At 47.5% G+C, this 21,447-nt stretch overlaps 1 protein-coding gene across 1 annotated transcript in view; it reads left to right on the top strand.

The window, feature by feature from the left end:
- The window catches only part of Kank4 (KN motif and ankyrin repeat domains 4), a 75,621-nt gene that overhangs the window by 22,488 nt on the left and 31,686 nt on the right, over positions 1-21,447 (top strand). Inside the window, 2 exon segments of the mRNA XM_028870279.2 lie at positions 14,168-14,252; positions 20,657-21,445. Of these exon segments, the coding sequence (XP_028726112.1) occupies positions 14,234-14,252; positions 20,657-21,445 (808 nt within the window). The 5' untranslated portion in view covers positions 14,168-14,233.

Below are 21,447 nucleotides of genomic sequence, written 5' to 3'. Positions count from 1 at the left end.
GAGGAAACGTCAGGCACAGCCTGCTTCATTATTGCTCTGTTTCTATGTAGACTGGGTTATCCAGAGAGAATAAAGGCCTGGACAGTGGAACCAGCACTCACTGGAATTCCTGGGGAGAGGGCAGAGAGAATCTGATGGAGGTGAATTGTGCCAGGTGGGGAAGAGGGTGGTGGAGGCGCCAGGAGATGTATCTGTGCAAAGCATGCCGGGAACAACGCTCTCTGCTGCAGGAGCAGCTGCTCTGCTGGAGCAAGGCGCCCAGAATAGCAGAGAGGAGAGGTGAAGTTTGGCTTTGCACTAAGAATGCTCTTCCCCTTCGGTGTTTTCTCTAGAGACCGCAGTGAAGGTTTGGATTGCTTCCAATTAATTTTTTATCTGCTTAGCTGCTGTTTCTTTGAACACAGCACTGAGCTCCGACTGGGTCACGAGGCAGCCATCTTTATCTCATTTGCAGAGGAGTCGGCCCCAGGTGCTGAGGAGGGACGAGTAAAGGATGAATACAGAGAAGGTGCTTAATTGACGTTGGCAACTGTTTTTATTATTGTGTTTGGTATTGTCTCTGTAGCCAGAGGCTGCCAGCAAAGGTCACCAGTAGGAGTATGAGCAGTTTTCTGGCAAGCAGTCACTACAATGAAAGCTCCATTATTCTCTATGTAAACTGGGAATAGCAGCCATGTTGTTTTTCCAGAAGCCATCAAGTCAATATCCTCCAAAGTGTAAGGCAGGCAGGCACCATAGCGTGAGCTCCTAATAGCGCTAGTCACGACGCCGAGAAAGCAAAATCTGACCTTGGCTGTGATGTATGACAAACACACGTCATGGGGCCTCAGTATCCCCAGTAGCACATGGAGATGATGTCCAAGGTCCTGTTAGATTTCTCTTCTCTCAGCAGTAAAATCAACGAAAATGACTGGATGGACACTCACTCCTTGCAAAACCCTGGGCTGGAGCTGTGAAAGGTTTGCAGAAGCAGGGAGACAGGTCTTGACTTGAAAGGGGCCCCAGTGTGGCTGGAGGGACAATGTAAGGAGAGGCCTAATGAAAGTCAGCCTGTACTGCGTTCTGTTTGCCCAGCCATTGTGTGATACCTCTGAGCTGCTGTCTGGTGGTTTAAACCCGGGGTGCGACTTCCAGAAACATGTTTTCCTAGTGATTCTGCCTACTATTTTGCTCTGCTTTCTAAGATAAGTCTAGGTAAGACTATCTGAAGCTGAGTAATTTATCACAAACAGGAATTTACTTGACTCATCGTACCGAAGGCTGTAAAGTCCAAGAGTGTGGTGCTGGCCTCTGCAGAGGGACTTTGTGTCGTACCCTGTGGGAGAAAGCAGACAGGAAAGAAAGGGAAAGAGCAATTGAGCGAGTGAAGACCCAACTCGCTTTTTATAAGTGAGCCTACTCTCTCCACAGCTAACCCACTCATTCATCACTCATGGGGCACACCCCTGGTGACCCCTTCACCTCTTGTTAGGTCCCACTCCCCAACACTGTTGCCATGGTTTAAATCCCGACACACAAACTTTGAGAGATAGATAAAACCATAGCACCCACATTAATCACAACAAAACAACCCAGATCACAACAGTACACAACTTCTGCAGATAGCATACCAAAAGAGTCCCATCTGCTTCCAGAAAACATTCAGATGATAGATGTTTCTAGAGCCCCCATCTCTTTGGTTCGTCTTGGAGGATACCCATCATCCTTCAGCTAGCAGGCTGCTGAGACTAAGTGTCCATCATCCTTGTTTGGCGCACATGACATATGGATACACTGCACACTGGGCTAGTAGAAGACTAGATAGGACATTGTGCAATTAAAGAAAAAAAAACAATATTGGTTCCACCCAGATATCTGGGGATCACTTTTCATCTTCAGTTTTGTTTAAACCGTTCCTGAGTGGGCAGGCTGTGTGTATTTGATCCAAGAAAAACCTTCCTCCCAACCCCGGAGGTAGAAGCCACAGCCCATGAAAGCTCTGAGCAGTCTGCACCTGGGGCTCATGCTAAGCATGCATGTTGGTGCCTCAGAAGGTTTCAGCTGGATTCTGACCAAGGACAATAATGCTTGGTATAGCAACTGCCCATAGAGATGCAGGGGTGCCTCCCACCCCCCACCACACAGAGGATGTCAGTCTCTGCCCATGAGACACTTCCACTGAATGACCCAGGAAGGAGGAGGGGAGCTGGATTCCTGGGAAACATTTACTCCAAGTTGTGGTTTCCAAACTATCTAGACAGCAGCCTACAGCATTAGAGTACAAATCCTTGTGGTCTGCTGAGCCCACTCACTCCCAGGTTCCAGGAGGGGTGGGAGTGGTAATAAAGGATTAAAGGGGAAGAGAAAAATAAAGTGGTAATAAAGTAAATTCTCAAGATACCAATCAACAAAAATTTCCAAAAATGATTTTATGAGTAATAGAAGTTAAAAGAATAAGAATAAATAGCATCCAAGACTTAGAGCGGGCGAAGGTCATAGTTGCAAACTTTTAACCCACTCTAGCAAGCTTGCAGAGGAGGAGCTCATAAAAGGATGTCAAGTAGCCGGATGTCACTCCGCTGGTCTCCCAGAGTCACTACCCAGTAATCTGTCCTCTTCCGGGGTGCTGCCTTTCATTTGGGAGTCTGGCCTGCATGTCCCAGGATACTCTTTGGCTGGGTCCTGAACGAAGTGGGTTGGCGCTACGAATTCCAGTTCCAACCTTGGAGACTTGGGACTCCTAAGGAGGGAGTCCCAGGCATAGGAAGGGTGTTCACAAAGTTCTGCCCTGCTGGGAAAAGCACAAATATCTTCTCCACTAATAACACAACGCCCTTTTTGAGAATGGCAGGAATGCCAGACCTCAGCTGGGTGACTGCTCAGGAGTTTTGCAGTGTTGTTTGGTGGTGTTGGGAACCATTCTTCCTTGCAGACTATGCAATTAGTGTTCTTAGCACTCTTGTAACAGACAATTTTTGTTTGTTAATGCCAGCATTTAATTAATTAATGTGTTTTGTTCCTAATTCTTTATAACAATAAAATCACATTGCTATGTTACTTACCTTTAAGAATCAGAATTTTGGGTTCACTTTACAAAGACAATCTTTGAGAAAAAAAAAAAAAAAAAAAAAAAAAAAAAAAAAAAAGAATCAGAATTTTGGGTTCACTTACAGCTCTTTGGAAACTCTTACCCTGTTCCATTGGAGCAGGGTCTTTGCTGTGGAAATTATAGATTTTAGAAGTAGGATGTTTCCAGGATCCTTTTTTAAAAAAAAATATTTGTTTGTTTATTTGTTCATTTATTTATTTATTTTTAATTTTTGATTTTTCAAGACAGTGTTTCTCTGTGTATTACTGGCTGTCCTGGAACTTGCTCTGTAGACCAGGCTGGCCTTGAACTCAGAGACCTGCCTGTCTCTCCTTCTCAAGGGCTAGGATTAAAGGCATGCACCACTACCACCCAACTTCCAGGATGCTCTTTAAGAGCTCCAGAAGTTAAGAGTGGTCACACATGCCCATAATACCAGCACTTGGGAGGAAGATTGAGTGTTCAAGTCATCCTTGGCTGCAAAGCAACTCTGAGGTCAGCCTGGGCTGCATGCGACCCTGTCCAAAACCAAACAAAAACATGGACACTACAGATGACTCACATGAGCAAGAAGAAGGCTTAGTTCTTGCCATCAAGGAGCTTCCAGCCCACCAAAAGGAATTAAATAATAGTACAAGGTCAAAAAAGAAAAGATGGCAGTGTATATCTAGCATGCATGAAAGCATTCCGGCAGAGTAGCATAAATAATTTTCAAATATATCTGATAAGAAGTTAATATTTAGAATAATATAAACTGGACATGATGGTGCATGTAATGCTGTAACCCCAGCATGCAGCAGGCAGAGGCAGGAGAATGGTCGCAGGTCTGAGGTTCATACAGTAGGACTTGTAACACATCTTTCTTCAAAGCACGTGCAATTGTATCGCAGCCTTCTGAAACTGAGGTCTTCCCTGGACACTTTCCTGGAGGACCACCGGCAGGCTGGCTGATGTGCAAGCAGAGTAAATGTGAGACAGAATATCTTCCAGCAGGGAGTAGGTTTGCAAAACAAGGCACATACAGTGATTACTGTAAAGCAACCACGACTACATTTTCAAGTGCCTATATGATTAGATTTTAAACACAATATGGAAGTCACAATTGAATTTGCATTGTAGTAATTACTAGTGTACTTATTTCCTGAAGAGACTATATGCCAGACTCTGTTCTGCTTGCCCTTAGAACACTTCCACTGCATTTGGTTTTTAATTTCCCTGTACACCCAAACCAGCTAACCGGTGCTCCCAAGCACACAGGCCAGGTGCTAGGAGACCACCCACTGTGTCTGGGCACTGCCACCAGGGGCAGCTTCTGCTGTCATCTGCTGAGGTGGGAGGATGTCTCATCACATACTTACTAACACTCAGGATCTTCTCTTGAAAGCATTTCTGTTGTTGTTTGTTTATCTGTTTTAATATAATGTGTAAGAGACTGCATTTCATGACTTACAACGGTATGTTAGCATTAGGAAAACAGAGGTTCTAATTTTGTGTCTGATAGTCTCAGAACCTCAGCTTTGTGCTTCTATTGCAAAAATAACAGGAGACAGTATTTGGGGTTGGATCTACAGTGCCTAGCATAAACCAGAGTGATACTGAGGCTGGGGCATTAGCTTAATGGTAGGGCGTTTGCTTTACATGCATAATAATATCTTTTTCATGACGAACTTATAAAATTAAATATTTTAAGATTTGGGCCATTTGCATATTTTCTTTGTTGAATTGTCTCTTCTGCCTCTTTTCCTTGCATCTTGGTTTTACAGTGTGTTTCAGTCAAAGATTAAGTTCATTATAGAAGGCAGGAGAGATGTAGCTGAAGGTCTGTGCCCCCTCCATCCTAATCCACGTGGCTTATGCGCCTTACTGACTCGACACTTTCCCTTGCTTTAGAGAATCTGTCTTTTGAGTGACTCACCTGCCTGGATTGCTCTACCCATGACTTCCCACTGAGGATTTCTTTCCTTTCCCATTTAGTTTCATGCCGTGGGAGACTGTGGCCAAGACCAGTCTGCTCTGAGAGGCAGTTTTGGTCAGTGTGTACCTGGTACACTGGCAGATGCCTCTTCCCAGTCTGTGTCATAATGGGCCTGACAAGTGGTTGCCCTTTTTGAAGAAAGTGCAGAAGCCTAAGAGACCCCTTAGGCCACAAGCCTGGGGGATGAATGTTGCCAAGCCCCATTTCAGTGGAGATGGACAGTTCAATTTTTCTATGATGAAATAGAAGAAACATTGGCCATAGAAGTTGAGTATTCCTCTATTGCAAAAAGAATCAAACCTCTCTCTCTTGGTAATAATTCTCGGCAGAAAAGTCATTGAAGAGAAATGTGCTCAGTCCCGGGGATTCTCTGGTGACTCAGAGGTAACAAGATTAGCTGTAAGTCTGAAGAGTGCAGCCCAGAGGTGGGGGGACACTGCCTGATTGCAGAGTCATCTTCCCAAAGCAGCCCAGATATCTCTCTCTCTCTCTCTCTCTCTCTCTCTCTCTCTCTCTCTCTCTCTCTCTCTCTCTCTCTCTCTCTCTCACACACACACACACACACACACACACACACACACACACACACACACACACACCGCCGTGAGAAAGTGGCTGGAGTGCCCTGGAAGATCTCCCCTCAAGGTGGCACACAGTTTAGGCTGTGTTGTTTAGTGGAAAGAGGAAATCTGGCTTGGATTGCAGCTGCTGGGTCTTGTTTTAGCTCTGGAATGCTGGCAATACACTTAGCTTCCCCATCTGGGGGGCTGGGGGCGGAGACACAACTGGACACATAACACCTTGCTTCTTGGAGTTTGAGAGAGGGCACTTGGTGGGTTATAGAGACGCCGGAGAACTTCTCTTTTGTGAGTTGCAGCCATTCAGCCCAGGGCCTGCCTGGATGGTACCTCTCTCAGGGCCAGAACTGAGTACCATTTTGCTCCAGAGAGGAAGTAGAAGGACCTGTGCATACACAGTATCTTTGATGTTAAGCCTTGTCTGTTCCCAAGCTCTGATTCTCCTCCCAAATGCTGGATTGCATTCTGTGTGCCACCAGGCCCAGTTACCTGTGTCTTTTATCCTGATGTCTAAGGCAAGCCAATTAGTGGCACTGCCAGGGGCCTCGTACTTCCTTCCTACTGTTTTGTTTGTTTGTTTGTTTTTTCTTTTGTTGCTGTTGTGTTTTGTTTTGGGTTTTTTTGGTTTTGCTTGTTGGTTTAAGCTTTATTGTAGTTTTATGTCGTATGTAGGTGTATGGAAGGGCGTGCAAAGGCCAATCCTTAAGAGCCGATGTTAATGTGAGGCTGGAGACGTCTGCATAACTCCCCGCTTGTCACCTCAGTGTGGGATGCAAACTCCAGTCCTCAGGATGGCTCAGAAGTGCTCTTAACCGCTGAGCCATCTCTCTTTTTTTTTTTTCTTCAAATTTTTCTATTTTTATTTAATTTTTATTGTTTAAAATTAATTTATTTACTTATTTTTCTATTATCATCTTGATAGAGTATGTATTCTTAATAGTGAGATGTTTCATTGAGAGCCATCTCTTAAGCACCCCCTTTTCCTAACTTTTAATATTTGATTTTTTAAAAAGAAATTTAAATTGTGTGTGTGTGTGCGTGCATGCGTGCGTGCGTGCGTGCGTGCGTGCGTGCAAGAGCACTGGTGCGAGTGCACTCCTGGTGACCAGAAGACAGTGAGGCTGGAGTACAGGTGATGGTGAGTCACCTGATGTGGGTGCTGGGAACTAAATTCAGGTCCTCTGGAAGAGCAGGAAGTGTTCTTCACGGCCAAGCCCCATATTGGAGTTACACATAGTACTTGTACACATTTGTGAGTACAGTGTGATTTATTGTGTTTTTACACGTGTGGTGTGTGTGTGTGTGTGTGTGTGTGTGTGTGTGTGTGTGTGTGTACGCACACTCAATCTATGTAGTGGTCAGAGGACACCTTGTGGGAGTTACCGCTTTCCATCCCGTGGGTTGATGGGAATGGAACAGAGTTTGTCAGGTTTGACCGCAGGCACCTTTACCTACTCAGCCATCTTAAGGCCCCAGCATGATTTGTATATTTATCAGGAAGTGGTCAACTCAGGGAGATTAGCCCATCCGTCAGATTATATACTTTTACCACAGAACATCTAACTATGACATTGCTCCCTTGAGGGACCTCCCCCCTCCTTTCTGCCCTCCCTTATCTTTGAGATCTACCGGTTTACTCTGGTGAGAGGCCTGAGGTAGAGATGCTCTCCAGGCACGTAGGGAATGTCTCTCTATAGGAGCCGTGGATAAATTCATTTCACATGTTTTCTGGAGACTGTGGGGGGGGTCAGTGACACAGACCCAGAGGCCGCCACTGTGGCAGAGGACAGACGGGCAGGGTGCCGTGGCATGGTGACCATTGCATGGGGAAAGATGTGTGAGGCTAAGAGGAAAGGCAGGCCAAGAAGGTGGCAGAGCCTTTGAGACTCAAGGGTGGGCATGGAGGACTCCGTCCTGAGAGAGGGAAAGACTGTGTCTGTCTTAGGCACCCAGGGCAGAGGGGAGGGTGTCTAACTGGAGAGGCATGGGACAAATGGAGGGCCTTTTCTTATGCCCTTCCACAGAAGTGTTTTGTATTTCTAGCTGTCCTCCGGACAGTTCAGAAGTAATGGGTTATAGCTGAATTTTTTTTAGTCTTTGGGGCCCGCTACCCAGCTCCCAAATAAGTGAAGTACACAGAAATTTATTTTTACTTATGAATGCCTGGCCCTAGCTTGGATTGCTTCTAGCCAGCTTTTCTAACTTAAATTATCTCATTTCTCTTTAACTATGATTTGCCTCTGGGCTTTTTACCTTTCTTTATTCAACATATCTTTCTTTACTTCTTACTCTGTGACTGGCTGTGTGTCTGGGTGGCTGACCCCTGGCGTCCTCCTCTCCTCCTTTTCTCTCTCCTTTCTCCTCTTTTTTTTCAAGCCTAGATTTCTCCTCCTATTTATTCTCTCTGCCTGGCAGCCTTGCCTATTCCTCTTTCTGCTGCCTAGCTATTGGCTGTTCAGCTCTTTATTAGACCAATCAGGTGTTTCAGACAGGCATAGTAACACAGCTTCAGAGAGTTAAACAAATGCAACATAAAAGAATGTCACACATCTTTGTATCACTAAACAAATATTCCACAGCATAAACGAATGTAACACATCTTAAACTAATAGTCTACAACCATGGGCAGTGGCCTTTCCAATGTATCTCAGAGGGATTTGCTCCTCAGTGCCTTTTCCATATAACCTCAGCATTCAGACTACCTTGCGGATCCTTTTCTAGCTGACTGGTTCTTGAGTGGCACACACTTCTAACAATTGAAAAGCATACATGCCAATCCTATAGCTTTGTCTACAGCCATACGCATCACTCTGTGCCCTTCAGAAAGTCTGTTCATCTTGAGGTAAAGCAAGATGCTTGGGAATCTTCCAAGAAAAAGACTGAGAAGAACACAATTCCACCCCAGGAATTTGACTCCTGGGAGATCCAAGGGAATTCATTTAGACTGTCTGTCTTTTTTTTTTTTTTTTTTTCCCTTACCTGTATAACAGGAACACTAGACCTTGGCCAGTCTGCACTAAGCGCTGGTGTGGGGAGAAAAGGGGCACAGAATGGAAAGGAAGTGCTTTCTATGTGCATTAGGGAGAGGCAGGCAGCAGCAGCTCAGGGTGAGATGACACTTAGTGCCAGCATCAAGTTCAGGGCAAGTTTGATGTGAATGAACCTGGGCTGAGCTGGAAAGAACCTCAATAGTTAGTGTCTATGATAGAGAGCTGCCTGTGACATGTCTTACAGGTCCAGTTAGCGCCCTGGTGGTTGATAACAGGGGCCCATGTCTCTCCAATACTGTTGTATTCAGCCTGTATACACGAAGCATAAGACTTTTGGGACCTCTGTTGGAGCAGGTCACCCCGTCTGTCTTCAGTAGGAACAGGAGCAGTGTCAGGTTTGGAGAGCTTGGGCCCCACCTCACACCTGCCTCTGCTTTGAGAGCTATAGCAACTCCAGGTTGGACTCCAGATTGCTGGACCTTCCAGCAGTTAGAAATCCTGCTGGGGGCAGGAGCCATGGAAGAGGAGTTTGCTTGTCACTGTAGGTACTTGTGGTTTTTGTTTTTGTTTTTTTTTCCTGCCAGATGGGGCACATCTTGGGGTCCTAGGGCATCAGACTGGTGGGCAGCAGGAAGTGGGAACTGCCAGTCTGGCCCCGGGAATTCACCAGACATTACTCTATTGACCCTGACAGCTGACTTTCATTCACTTAATTATCCCAGCCTTGGGGTGTGGGGGAGGGGAGGGTGCTTCTAAAGCAGAGCCAGGATGACAGCCGTGAAGCCCACCAGGTTCCCAGTCCTTAGGAGGCCACATCACTATTACAGGCGTTTTCATTGACGAGCTGGCGTGGGAAGCTGGCGTGGGAAGGTGGGAGCTCCTTCTCCTGAGTTCCCAGATTTGGAGGCATCAAGGAAAAGAAGAGTGTGTGTTGTGTGTGTGTGTGTCCGTGTGTGGGGAAGTGTCTTTAGGTGTACCCCTCTAAAACAGTGGCGGTTCCCCAAGAACAAATTTGCACCTGAGGGACCTGAGCATTCTCCGTTTTCCTGTCTGATCCAGTATTAACTTACTGAGCAGTAAATTCGTTTCTGAGCCAGCTTGCTTGTTCCATAGAGCAAAAAGGAAGTCAGTATTTGCTTTTTCAACAAGGTCACAGGTCACCTGACCACGAGTCCTTTAACAAACAGCTGGGAAGCAGACTGGGCTGAGCTCAGCTCCATCTCTGCAGCTTGAAGCCGACCTCCGGAGAGGCGGGTCCTTCCGGCGAGGGCTGTGCAGAAGAATGGTGGGGTGCTTAAGGAGGGTGATGTGTACACAGCTTGCTTCCCAACTGACCTGGCTTCTCCAAGAAGGCCCAGATCCAGCAGCTGCATGTGAGCTAAATAAGAGAAACACATGAAGAAACATGTGGAAATGGAATTGATGCAATTGTGTTAATGTGCGCCTTGCTAAACCAGAGTCCTACCACCCCATTTCCTGGTGAGTGGGAAGTGAGCCTGACTAAGAACTCAGCAGGTAGAATCTTTTAGGAGCGCATCTCACTTCTGTGGTGCCCCAGCTTCAGCGCCCCCACGGATGAGCTGGGCCTTCAGATGCCTCCAGTACCACTTGGAAAACTGGGGTCCTAGGGTGGAGAATGAAAGCTCTTGTCTCATCTGCAGGGTCGCCCCAGGTATGGGAGGCATTCTTTTCTCTTTCGGAAAGAGGGCTTTGTCTCCGCCAGGTGATCACGGAGGGCCCAGGGGGCTGCTATTTTGGTGTGCTCCCATGCTAAATATTTGACTTGGTAAGGTTGAATTGTCCAAGAATTCTGTGGCAGGGAGGCTGTGCATTGAGCCAAGCTCTCTTTTCAAAGAAATCCAAGGTGCTATTTATTTTGGCACGCAGCCTATTTTGCGATGAAAAGCGGCATTTTTATTATTGCAGAAGAAAGAGGGGGTTTGACGGGGAACGAAAATGCAGACACGGGTCTCAGTTTCAGGACGAAGGAAGAGGCTTTCTTTATCCTTCGACGTGAGGTTAAATGAGGTTTGAAATGGCATCCTAAAAGGAGTAAATGCGGATGGGGGAGGGAGTAGGGGTGGGTGAAGACGCCCAGGAGTCGGGCTGACCTGAGGAAACTATTTCTAACATGGTCTGGCTGCACAGGGACCATCGTTGCTGACACTGACTGTCTTGGCCCTTCCCCCCTCACTGTCCCTTACGTTTGGAGGGACACTTGCCATCCTGCCCCCCAATTAACTGGGGACCTTTGGGTTGGCCACGTAGCCTCTGGCTGCCTCTGTCCTCATCTATAATGCAGAGCCAGCTCCCAGGCTTGCTTGCAATGGGGAAGTGACACTCGGGGCTAGGCACCTGTTCCTCTCTCTCCCTGGGTTCCGTTTGAAGATAAGCTTGCTCCCTCTTACCTGTTTAAACACCATGCACAGCAATGTCCAACACGTTTTAAATGTGGAGGGTCGGGTGATAACAGGGGTGCGTCTTGGGAGAATCCTGACCTTTAGAGGCTTGCTGATAAAGGAGAGAAGCGCCAGAAAGAGATAAAGCTATGTTCTCTCAAAAGGTTGGGGCTGTAATGAGCTAGCGAGAAAGGCTAGGTTCTGAGGGGGGGATCCTTGAGACTGGGGCAGACCACGGACAACAGCGACAGATGCTAAAAGGTCTTCCGACTGTGGATACAGCCTCGCAGGCTGGTTTTAAAATGCTGGGTATCAAAGCTTTAAATGCTCCAGATGGTTGTGGGATTTAAAGGGGCGTTACGTCTGGCAAAGCTATCCTCTACTCACGTTGTGTTCGAACAGAGTAGCATGTGATGGTGTTGTAGTTATCCTTTCCTATTTACCTAACCTCCAAACACCCACCAACTCCAGGGAAGCCTCCTGAGCCAAACTCCACCATGGGTGCTGGAAGAATCATGGAGGAGAGTGGACCCAGCTCGGGTCGGGGGTGGGGGAGGAAAGGGTGAATTCCTTCATTTCCTTTCTGTGTTCTGAGCCCTTTAGGGGGCCCTTCCTCCGAGAGCTGGCTTTCAACTCCACTTAATATCTGTAGCCTTGAGGTGATTAGTTTTCGTAAAATGCGAGTGGAGGTAAACCTTAGAGGCCTCCATGGAGTTTTTCTTCCTGAAATCGGGCCTTATGAGTGTGGAAGAGTCCCTTGAAGTCATCTGATCCCGTGTTTGATGGGCTGCATTCAGAATCCCAGCCAAAGTCGGTAACTAATGTCCCCGGGTGCTGGTTAGGTTAGGGTTTGCAGCCACGAGTCCGACTACACATGGTGGGTGGCATCCTGCCTCAGAGAAGCTGCCCCAGGAAGGCTCAAGCAGGCCCCTTCCTTTTCATGCACTGAGTAAGGAAGGAAGAATTGTTATCAGAACGATTCCCCTCCCGGGGGACAAGGGACAGCCACAGCTGTGAACTGGGCTGGCCCACAGGACGGACAGGTGTTTCGGGTGTAGCTCTAGCACAGGGTTGTCTAGGCTGGGTCTCTGTCACACTGCATCCCCTGCTGGTTATGACCTTCAATCTCAGCCTCAGTCTCCCCTATCTGAACAAGGAGAGTAATCATCCTCCGGGGTTAAGGCGAGAACCATATGAAACAATTCAGTGTATGAAGTGCTTCCGACCCCACCTGTGGCTTGGGGCCTCAGGATGTAGGTGAGCAGGAGGCAGAAAGAAAGAAATATTAAGATGGGGAGGGTCAAAAGTCACTTCCCATGGCCCACCCTCCCCTGCTTGCCATCTCACCCCAGAGACTGCGGATAGGGGATCACGAGTGGGCGAGGCAGGAGAGTTCTTTGCTGAAGAGTCCCCTCCCTTTATCACGGGGCCAGCCCTCCCTCAGCCCCAGGTTAGAACCTTCCATGCTTTTCCATGGTTCCTCTTGCAGACCACTCTTAGCTCTGAGACCCGCCACCGCTGTGACCTGGCTTATCCCTGCTCTGTCTGCTCCAGCTTGTAGCCAGGCATCTCCCCGGTCCTGCTTGCCCAGCAGTCTCTCTCCCACCCGCGGTCCCACAGCCGCTTATAAAATAATCACACGGAGGCTTGTGTTAATTACAAACCGTATGGCCTACGGCTTCAGCTTCTTGCTAGCTAATTTCATCTTAAATTAACCCATTCCCATAGTTCCGTGGCGTTACCAGTTTGCTGACATATTGTTGCTCCTTCCGCAGTGGGCTCGCACGCTCGTACCTCTCCTGGTTCCGCCCTTTTCTCTCTATCTCTGCTTGGATTTCCCACCTGGCTGTAAGCTTTCTTGCCATAGGCCCAAACAGCTTTATTTATTATCCAATGGGAGCCACACATGTTCACAGCACACAGAAAGACATCCCACCGCACCGGCTCTCTTCCCTTCCAGAATCAAATACTTGATGGTTAAGAGCTCTTGAACTCCAAACCAAGTGCAGTGGTCAGTCAGCACAGGCATTTTTGCCGGGAGGCCTCTGCTTCCACAAAACGTGGATGCCCTTTGAAGCCCAGCAAGACATCGGAGGGAGACGTCCTGTGACAAGTGTGTGTAGACTGTGTGAAGGATCCCAGGGAGAAAGCAGGGACCAGGCTTGGGAGACACGACAGCGCTCACAGAGTTCATGTCACACTTAATATTGGGCAGTCCTGAATTACCCGGCGGGAAGTAATGTTACTGGTTTTCAGTGTCCCACCCTCTGGTTGTGTGTGTGTGTGTGTGTGTGTGTGTGTGTGTGTGTGTGTGTGTGTCCGTGTCCTGGAGGGTCGCTCCTCCTTCCCAGACCCTCCCCTCTTCACTAGCACACCGTTCTCTGTCCTGGCGATTGCCAGGCACATTAAAATTCCTAAAACAACTCCGCTGCTGCCTCTGCTGTAGGTAATCCACTATTCTAATGGAAACGGACTGATAATCATACAAAGCCAGTTTCTGGGTGATTTATTGTAACGGGATAGGAGCTAGAAAGGGGCCTGGGAATGGATTAAAGCTGAGGACTGATGGTCAAATCTCAAGGTTGACCAGTTCAGAGTAAGGACAGCATTCTGCTTGGGAAGTCCCTGATGTCTCCTGGCCAATGGGTTGACCCTCCCCTTGTCCTTTCTGCCCAAGGTTATAAATCACCCTCAAGTATCAGCTCCTTGTCAGTCTTGACGTTATCTCATCTTTGTCTTGAATTCGATGGGAATGCCTTAAATCATCTATAGGTACTCCATTCTAGAGTTTTCACAAGATGGATTCTATTCTCTTACCAGGTCCAGGAAGAGCCCCATACTCATTGCTAGACACCTTGGGCTTCTTCTATCTCCATCAATAGTCTGCTGCGAGGCCTTGGAACAGTTTACCTAGCCTCAGTTCTCTCATTTGCCAAATGTCTTCAGTGGCAGCTTTACCGTTAGCGTTCCATGAGGACACACCCAGAATGGAGGAGCTCTGGAATGTGTCTGGCTTTTCACCTCCCACTTGGGAAAGCTAGTGTGTGAGCACCCCTAGGAGAAAGGCTGAACTGAGTGTCACTTTCTTTGTGCCATTTCTCAGCTTTCACCTAGTCTAGCTCTGGCAGGGCTAACTGTTTCTGTTTCTTTTCTTTCAGAACACCCCACGGACTGCACAGACTCAGTGGCTGAGAGGTGCCTGAGAGACTGAGAGCTGTACTCATATGATGGAGAAGGCTGATGGTAGGCAGGCAGTGTTCTGTTCCCCGGTTTAAAGGGTTAGTTGGTTTACAAAGGATTAATCACCACCAGTACCTGAAATGACTTTGGAGAGGTCTGTAGGAAGTGCTCTCCAAACAGGCAATGTGGGGGTCCAGAGCACCTACTTCAGCAGTGAACCATGGTGGGGTGATAGAGAATGAGACTGAAGTCTTTTGGGGGAGGGGGGTTGAAAACAGGGTTTCTCTCTGTAACAGCCCTGGCTGTCCTGGAATTCGCTTTGTAGATCAGGCTGGCCTCAAACTCACAGAGATCTGACTGCCTCCCAAGTGCTGGGATTAAAGATGTGCACCACCACCACCACCACCACCACCACCACCACCTGTCGATAGTGAAGTCTTGTGAAGTAAAAAAACATTAAATATGGATTTTTTTTTCCTCTCATTCACCTACCAAGAATGCAATAGGTTCTCCTCTTCCCTCGTCACCTTTTTTTTTTTTTTTTTTTTTTTTAAACAGATGAGGGGATAAAAAGGTTTGTGACTTAAAAAACATTTATTATTTCTCAGAAGATTGTGGAAGTTAGTTGGGGGGGGGCAGCATTCTGGTTTAGGCTGGTGTGGCTGATCTCTCTTGGCCCTGTTCATGGGATCTCCTAGATGGCTGGGTGGGGGCTGGATGGTTTAAAACGGCCTGTTTGTGTGTCTGATCATTTAACTCCTGGGCCGTCAGCAATGACTTAACCACATGTCACTTGTCATCCAGGAGGATAGCAGGGCAGAGTCCCACGTGGAGGGAGAGGAGCCAAGCACAGGAAGAGCAGACAAATCTCAATAGGCAGTCAGTGTTCATGTTTCTGTCTCTGTCAAGATTGTTGGCCCCTAACCCTCAGCCAAAGCCAGTCACAAGGACGATACTTTGGCCGTGTGGTAGAAGAGTGACTCATAGGTGGTATAATATTGGGCATTTTTTCCAAACTGTCTGTCATGTCTCATCTATAAATGGGTTTTAATAAAGTATCTCCCAGGCTTGGTACATGTTAATCCCACCGATCAAGAATAAGACCACTACCATAATTTAAAGCCAAATTTGAAGCAAGCTTTAATTAAATCCTGGCCAGGTGGATGGGCTCTGGCCAGGTCCATACCCAGGTTCATGGTTAGCTGAGGCTTAAGAAGGAAAACCCGTATTCCATTGCATTTCCCATTGGGTCCAATCAGGGGCAAGCATGCATCCTGATGTACATCCAGCCTACATCCAATCAGGGGCAAGCATACATCCTGATGTACATCCAGCCTACATCCAATCAGGGGCAAGCACACATCCTGATGTATGTTCTGCCTATGACCCTCCCGCCCACATGCGTTCAAGCACAACTGTTGCAGATGGGTCAAACAAACTTGTATAGTGGAGTGAAAACACATGGCTTATTATCTCCTGTGCATAAACAATCGCCTCCAGCATTTCTGTCCTTGGGCAAGGGGCTTGCAGGTCAGAGGCATTTTTGCTTCATGGATCCCTCAGGCATAGTAATTAAAACTTAAAATGTGACTTTGGCTCTCACATACAGAAGGAAGCAAAATGCTGCACATAAAATCACTGAGTAATAGCTCTCGAGCATAGTGAACGTTCCCTCCCAGGAAACACGCTGCAGGCCACAGCCTGGAGCCCGGGCTCCCGACTCTGATGAGATGCCATTTTCCAAATCCCCCAGTGTCAGGAAATAGGAGAGCTCCCAAACTTTCAGTCACATGGCCCTTACTGGTGGCCCTTACTGGTGGCAGGACCTAGGACTAGATGTCAGCTGCAGTCCTGACTCCTGCTTGTTTCCAAACGCATTTCCCTGTGTTTCAGGAGCCTGCCACTTCCTGCAGAGAGCTGCTCTTCCTCCTGCTTGTTTCCAAATGCATTTCCACTTCCTGCAGAGAGCTGCTCTTCCTCCTGCTTGTTTCCAAATGCATTTCCACTTCCTGCAGAGAGCTGCTTTTCCAGTGCTTCCTGGAAATGGTCCCTGCTCCACCTCCTTGGTATCACTCCCTTTCAGTTATTCAAGGACACCCACCTCCAGGAATTCAAGGAAGGTGCCCCTCCCTTTGGGTACATCCTCTGGATCTTGACTTCTTTTGTTTTAGACAGGGTCTCATCATGTATCTCTGGCTGGCTGGAACCTTGCTATATATAGACCAGACTGATCTGCCTGCCTCCTACCTCTGCCTCCTGAGGGCTGGGATTCAAAAGCCTGAGTAACCAGGCCTGCACTAGCTTGGCTTTTCAAAGAAGTTCACTTAATATGCTTTCTTACTGGCATCAGTTTTGGTCACTTTCTCTTAGTTCTGTTTTCTCCATTTCCTTCAGAAACTGATGACAGACGTTGGAGCGTTGCTTTTGCTCTTTACCTCTGATTCATTCATTCTCCTGCTAGCCTTCATCCACTTAGCCTTTGAGGCAAGGACTGTCACTCCTTCCTTCTCTGTCCCTTTCCTGTCTGCCCCCATCCTGTGTGTGTGTGTGTGTGTGTGTGTGTGTGTGTGTGTGTGTGTGTGTCTGTCTGTCTGTCTGTCTGTCTGTCTGTCTAATGGTTGTGTTTGCAGGCTTTTCCAAGTGCCTACCAACCAACTTTGCTTTTAGAGCAAAACAGTTCCCAGTAGCTCTGAATCTCTCATGGTTTTCTTTTTCTTCTCCCCCTGATTCATTGCCCTGGTTTCTCCAGTTTTCTGGGGAGACTTACACACACACACACACACACACACACACACACACACACACACACACTGTCAAGCTCTGATGCTCACAGAGTTAATTAATCCAGGGAGAGAATCCAAAGCCAGTCCTCTCCCATCAGACCCTCCCCATCTCTGCCTATAAGAGCCTCAGTAAGAACCCACATAGTCAGTCTACAAGTCAGGCAATATTTTCTCTACTTTACAGAGGGAGAAACTGAGGCATAAAGAAATGAGATTCTTTTCCCAGAGCCACATAAGTAGAAAGGTTGCTTTACCTGATCTAACTTTTATTTTGACCAGAGACTGATCTAAGTACTTCTGGCCTTGACCCCCTGTCCAAGCTCCTGCATGCCAGACAGAACTAACAAGAGCCCATCTTAATGTGAGGTTGGGTCTTATGCACAATGCTCAAGCTCCAGCATGACTCTTGCCCTGGGAGAAAAGGAAGAATACAGGGAGATGGGTGGCATGCAGGGTAACATGAGGATTACCAAATTGATATGTGAGTATGGGTATGTGTGTATATGTAGCAAGCTGCCTCTTAAACATCTCACCTCTTAAAAATGATATATTTATTTGTGTGCATCTGTCTGGGTAAGCCTATGCTCTTTGGGTGCGCTTGGAGGCCGGCTAGAGTTTCAGGCAGTTGTGAGCTGCCTGGTAAAGGTGCTGAGAATGGAACTCAGGTCCTCTGGAAGAGCAACAAGTACTCTTAATTGCTGAGCCATCACTCCAGACCCATGAACCTCTTTCCTTTGATGTCTTCTCAGTCTCGGGCTCCTTTGGCTCCCCTTGGCTCTCTCTGCCTTTCAACACTCTGCTTCCTACTTGATGCCATGTCTTCATGCTCCAGATCTGCTCCCAGAGGCCCCTGGGAAAATCAGAGCATTTCTACTGCAGAGGCGATAGAAAGATGCAATAAACAGTACGGCCTCTCCTTTAGGAGAGGTCTCTGCTCTGGGTGGTGAATCTCCCCGCTTCACTTTGGACAGCCATCTCCTCCTCTCTGACTTGACTTGTCCTCCTAATCCAGGGTTCTGCTGAGTGGGCCAGTAGGCGTCAGAGCACAGCTTAGGAAACCAACACAGGCAATAACAGAAAATGGCCAGTCACACTACTGTAATTGCAGTGTGTCTCCTTGGCAAGTGGGCAAGTTGGGAGAGAAAGTTGTGTGGGTAGATGGGAAGTTATGTGGTTATGTGGAGATATTTGGGCGCCGGAGGCACATTGCCTCCTTGTCTACTGGAAGTCTGAAGCCCAACAGGGACCACGGTGTGACTCAGGAGAAGCTCACCCTGCCCTCTGCTGTGGTTGTAACAATCACCCACGGGTCTGTAGATCTATTTAGCAATAGTGGTGCAGAGACTTCATGTGTCAAGTTGGCTTCATCCCCTTCTCTAGAGACACCTAAGCAGAGTCACTGGGCAGGCATGTAGCGCTGCTAGGAGGAGGAGCCGTCAGGTGTAGCCCAGGCTGTCACCCCCAGCAATCCCACCATTATGCCTTCTTAAAGCCCGTCTCTTTCCCTCCAAATTACTTCCAGTTTCTCTCACCTTGGCCATGTCAACAGTCTGTCTACTGGTCCCAGGCCAGGCCTCTGATTTATCTTTCTTTCAGTCCTTTGCAAGAATGTTCGTTTTGAGCTGTGCAGGATGTCACACAATTATAATCCCAGTGATCCAGAGGCTGGTGAGGTAGAAAGATTGACAATTCAGAGCCAGCCTGGGCTACACAGTGAGACCTTATCTCAAAACCAAACTAAACCAAAGCAACTACAAGAACAAACAAACAAACAAAAATCCCAAAACACCTCTCCTTGAAATGTGACCAGTGTACTCCTTACTTAAAGCCTGTTAGGGAATCCTGTGACCTAGACAGTGAGGCACATGGTTATCATGCATACAGGTTGCTTCAGGATCCGGCTTTTCTTCACTTTCCCCATCCTGAATTTCTCTCCTAACTCTTCACCCCACACTTTAAGTTGTGGCCATGTGAACTTTTACCCAGCCCTGGCGTGCTTTGTGAGCTCACACCTCTGTGTCTTTGCCATTTCCCTGCCTTCCACCTAGAGAATGACCGCCTGCTGCTACAGGGCGGACCTCCCTGAAACTTAATGGCTTCCCACAGGAATTGATTACTGGTCCAGATTTAGCTTGAGAGCTCCTCGCCTGGGTCCTTCCTGTAGTCAAAGTCTGATGTTCCTTTATACTTATGCCTGGTGTTTGGGCCAGGATGGCTAGGGCAGTCTTTCTTTCTATCCCTCCCTCTCTCCATCCCTTCTCCTTCTCCAGATAACTTCTATGGGAAGCTGCTTAAGCATCCTCACATTATGACAACCTCAGAGAGCTCTTATATGGTAGCTAGCTTCCCAACATAGGTGCATTCTGAGAGGCCCTGATAGAAACTACCAGTCTCCTTATGGTCTAACTTTAGAGTTCTCTTAGCATCATCCCTGCCATATTCTTTTGGCCAAAGCATTGCAAGCCAGCAGAGATTCAAAGTGGTGAAGAAATAGCTCTCCCCTTCTTAGTGGAATTAGCTTGCTTGTCTAAAGGGGCTAAGAGTTGACAGAGCCATCTTGGGGATTTAACTGCTACAAAGTCTTTTGCCGTCTTGTTCTGGCAAATTTCTATTTGTTCATAGAATCTGCCATCTTATGTCATTCTTGTAAAGTTTCCCTCCATTAGCAAGGCAAATTTTTCCTCCATATCCAAGAAAAGACTTCCAGAGAAAGGGGGAAAATAAGTCAGTGAAAAAGACGACTATATACAACGTCCAGTTACCCAGCACATTGCATTGTGTTTGCTGCTGCAGTATCTAATCATAAATCCTTTGAGAGAAATGGCTGTTACTGACTTACCTTTGTGTCTCTAGAATGTATAGCTCAGCAACTGACACTCGGTAAATAGTAGCTGAGGTATACGGATTGACTTGCTGATGTTTTATATATTCTTGCACTAAAACCCAGCAATCAAGTAGTCCCAGCGAATGTGTGCAAGCCCTCCTTCATTCCCAGTGGTGAGTCACATACGTTGACTTCCATCATGGGACCTCAGTTCTCTACATTTTGGGCTTCCACAAAAATAGTAACTATAATAGTGAGCACGTTTATCATCCTACTCAGTTTTCAGGGGGAAGGAAAACTGGGCATTCATGATCACCTGCTCTAGTTCCTCTTGATCTTTAGGTAACCAGAGGCTTACGTACCCCAGGAGCTTAAGAAATGTGGGAGTTATAAATTATCAATATCTTAGCCTTTTGCAAGATTTGCTGGAACCTATTTGAGGCATACCAGTTTCTTTTTGAATGCTGAGAAAATTGTGTATCTCATCCTGCAGAATCTTCCGGGTCTATAATTATCAGTCGGTACCCTCCTTTGACAAATTGCTGGACTTCAGTTCAGCCGTTACGCAATGCAACCCAGAAAAACAGTGTGAGGCAAATTTGTTTTCCTGGTCTGCGGGTAGGTTCATGATAACAACTGAAATGGCATATTGAAAATAAGAAAGCACAGACATTGGCTAAATACACATTGGTTTGGTAAGACGATATCCCAGCACAGGAATCAAGTACGTAGGTTCCACAGCATCCTTCGAAGGCTAGAGCATCAGAGAGAAGGCTCATACGGTAAGGTGAGGTCAAAGTCACAGACATTCAGCCTCATTTTAACTTCGTGCTTATTTCTTTATGTCTCATGTCTCCCAGCCAAGGACCAGTCCTCTCAGGGGGATGAAGAGAAAGATCCCGCAAAGAGCCACCCTTACTCTGTGGAGACCCCATACGGCTTTCATTTGGACCTGGATTTCCTCAAATATGTGGATGATATTGAGAAGGGACACACCATCAAAAGGATTCCTATCCACAGAAGAGCCAAGCAGGCGAAGTTTAGTACTTTGCCCCGAAACTTCAGCCTTCCAGACAGTGGGGCTCGCATCCATGCTGCTCCTCCCCAGCAAAACTGGTCTCCTGTGGTGCCCAGAAAGATATCCCTGGGGACCCAGGAGCAATCCCGGTCACTGCCACGGGCTGACGTCCCCCAGGCCTCAGTGTATGGTAGTGAGCTGAGCTATCACAGGAAGGCCCTGTTGGCAGAGGATACCGGGCAGGCAGAGGCTGGTGCTCTGGAGGATGGTGGGAGTGGACGGCCCCTGCTTTTGAGAGCATCCAGCATGCCTGCTACGCTGCTACAAAACCGGGCCCCCGATGAGTCCAGCCTGACCCCGGTTCCTTCCACACTGCTCCAGGGTGAAGGCAGTGTTTGTGATGATACCTTTGACCCTGCAGAAGGGTTCACAGCTTTCCAAGCATCAACCCAATCAACAGACAGAGAGTTGGGAGAGCTGGAACCAGCAATTCCAGAGCTGGTCATGGAGGGAGCGGAGCCTGAAGAAGGTGCCATAAAGGCTTCCATTCACCTTTCTCAGCCAGGTCCTCCCTCCTCAGTCCAGAATGTACCCATGGTTGTAGGGGATGTGGAAATTCAGCAACAAGCCAGA

Source organism: Peromyscus leucopus, chromosome 2 (genome assembly GCF_004664715.2).
Source record: "Peromyscus leucopus breed LL Stock chromosome 2, UCI_PerLeu_2.1, whole genome shotgun sequence".
Taxonomy (NCBI): Eukaryota; Metazoa; Chordata; class Mammalia; order Rodentia; family Cricetidae; genus Peromyscus; species Peromyscus leucopus.
This window is presented reverse-complemented; position numbering and strand designations above follow the sequence as displayed.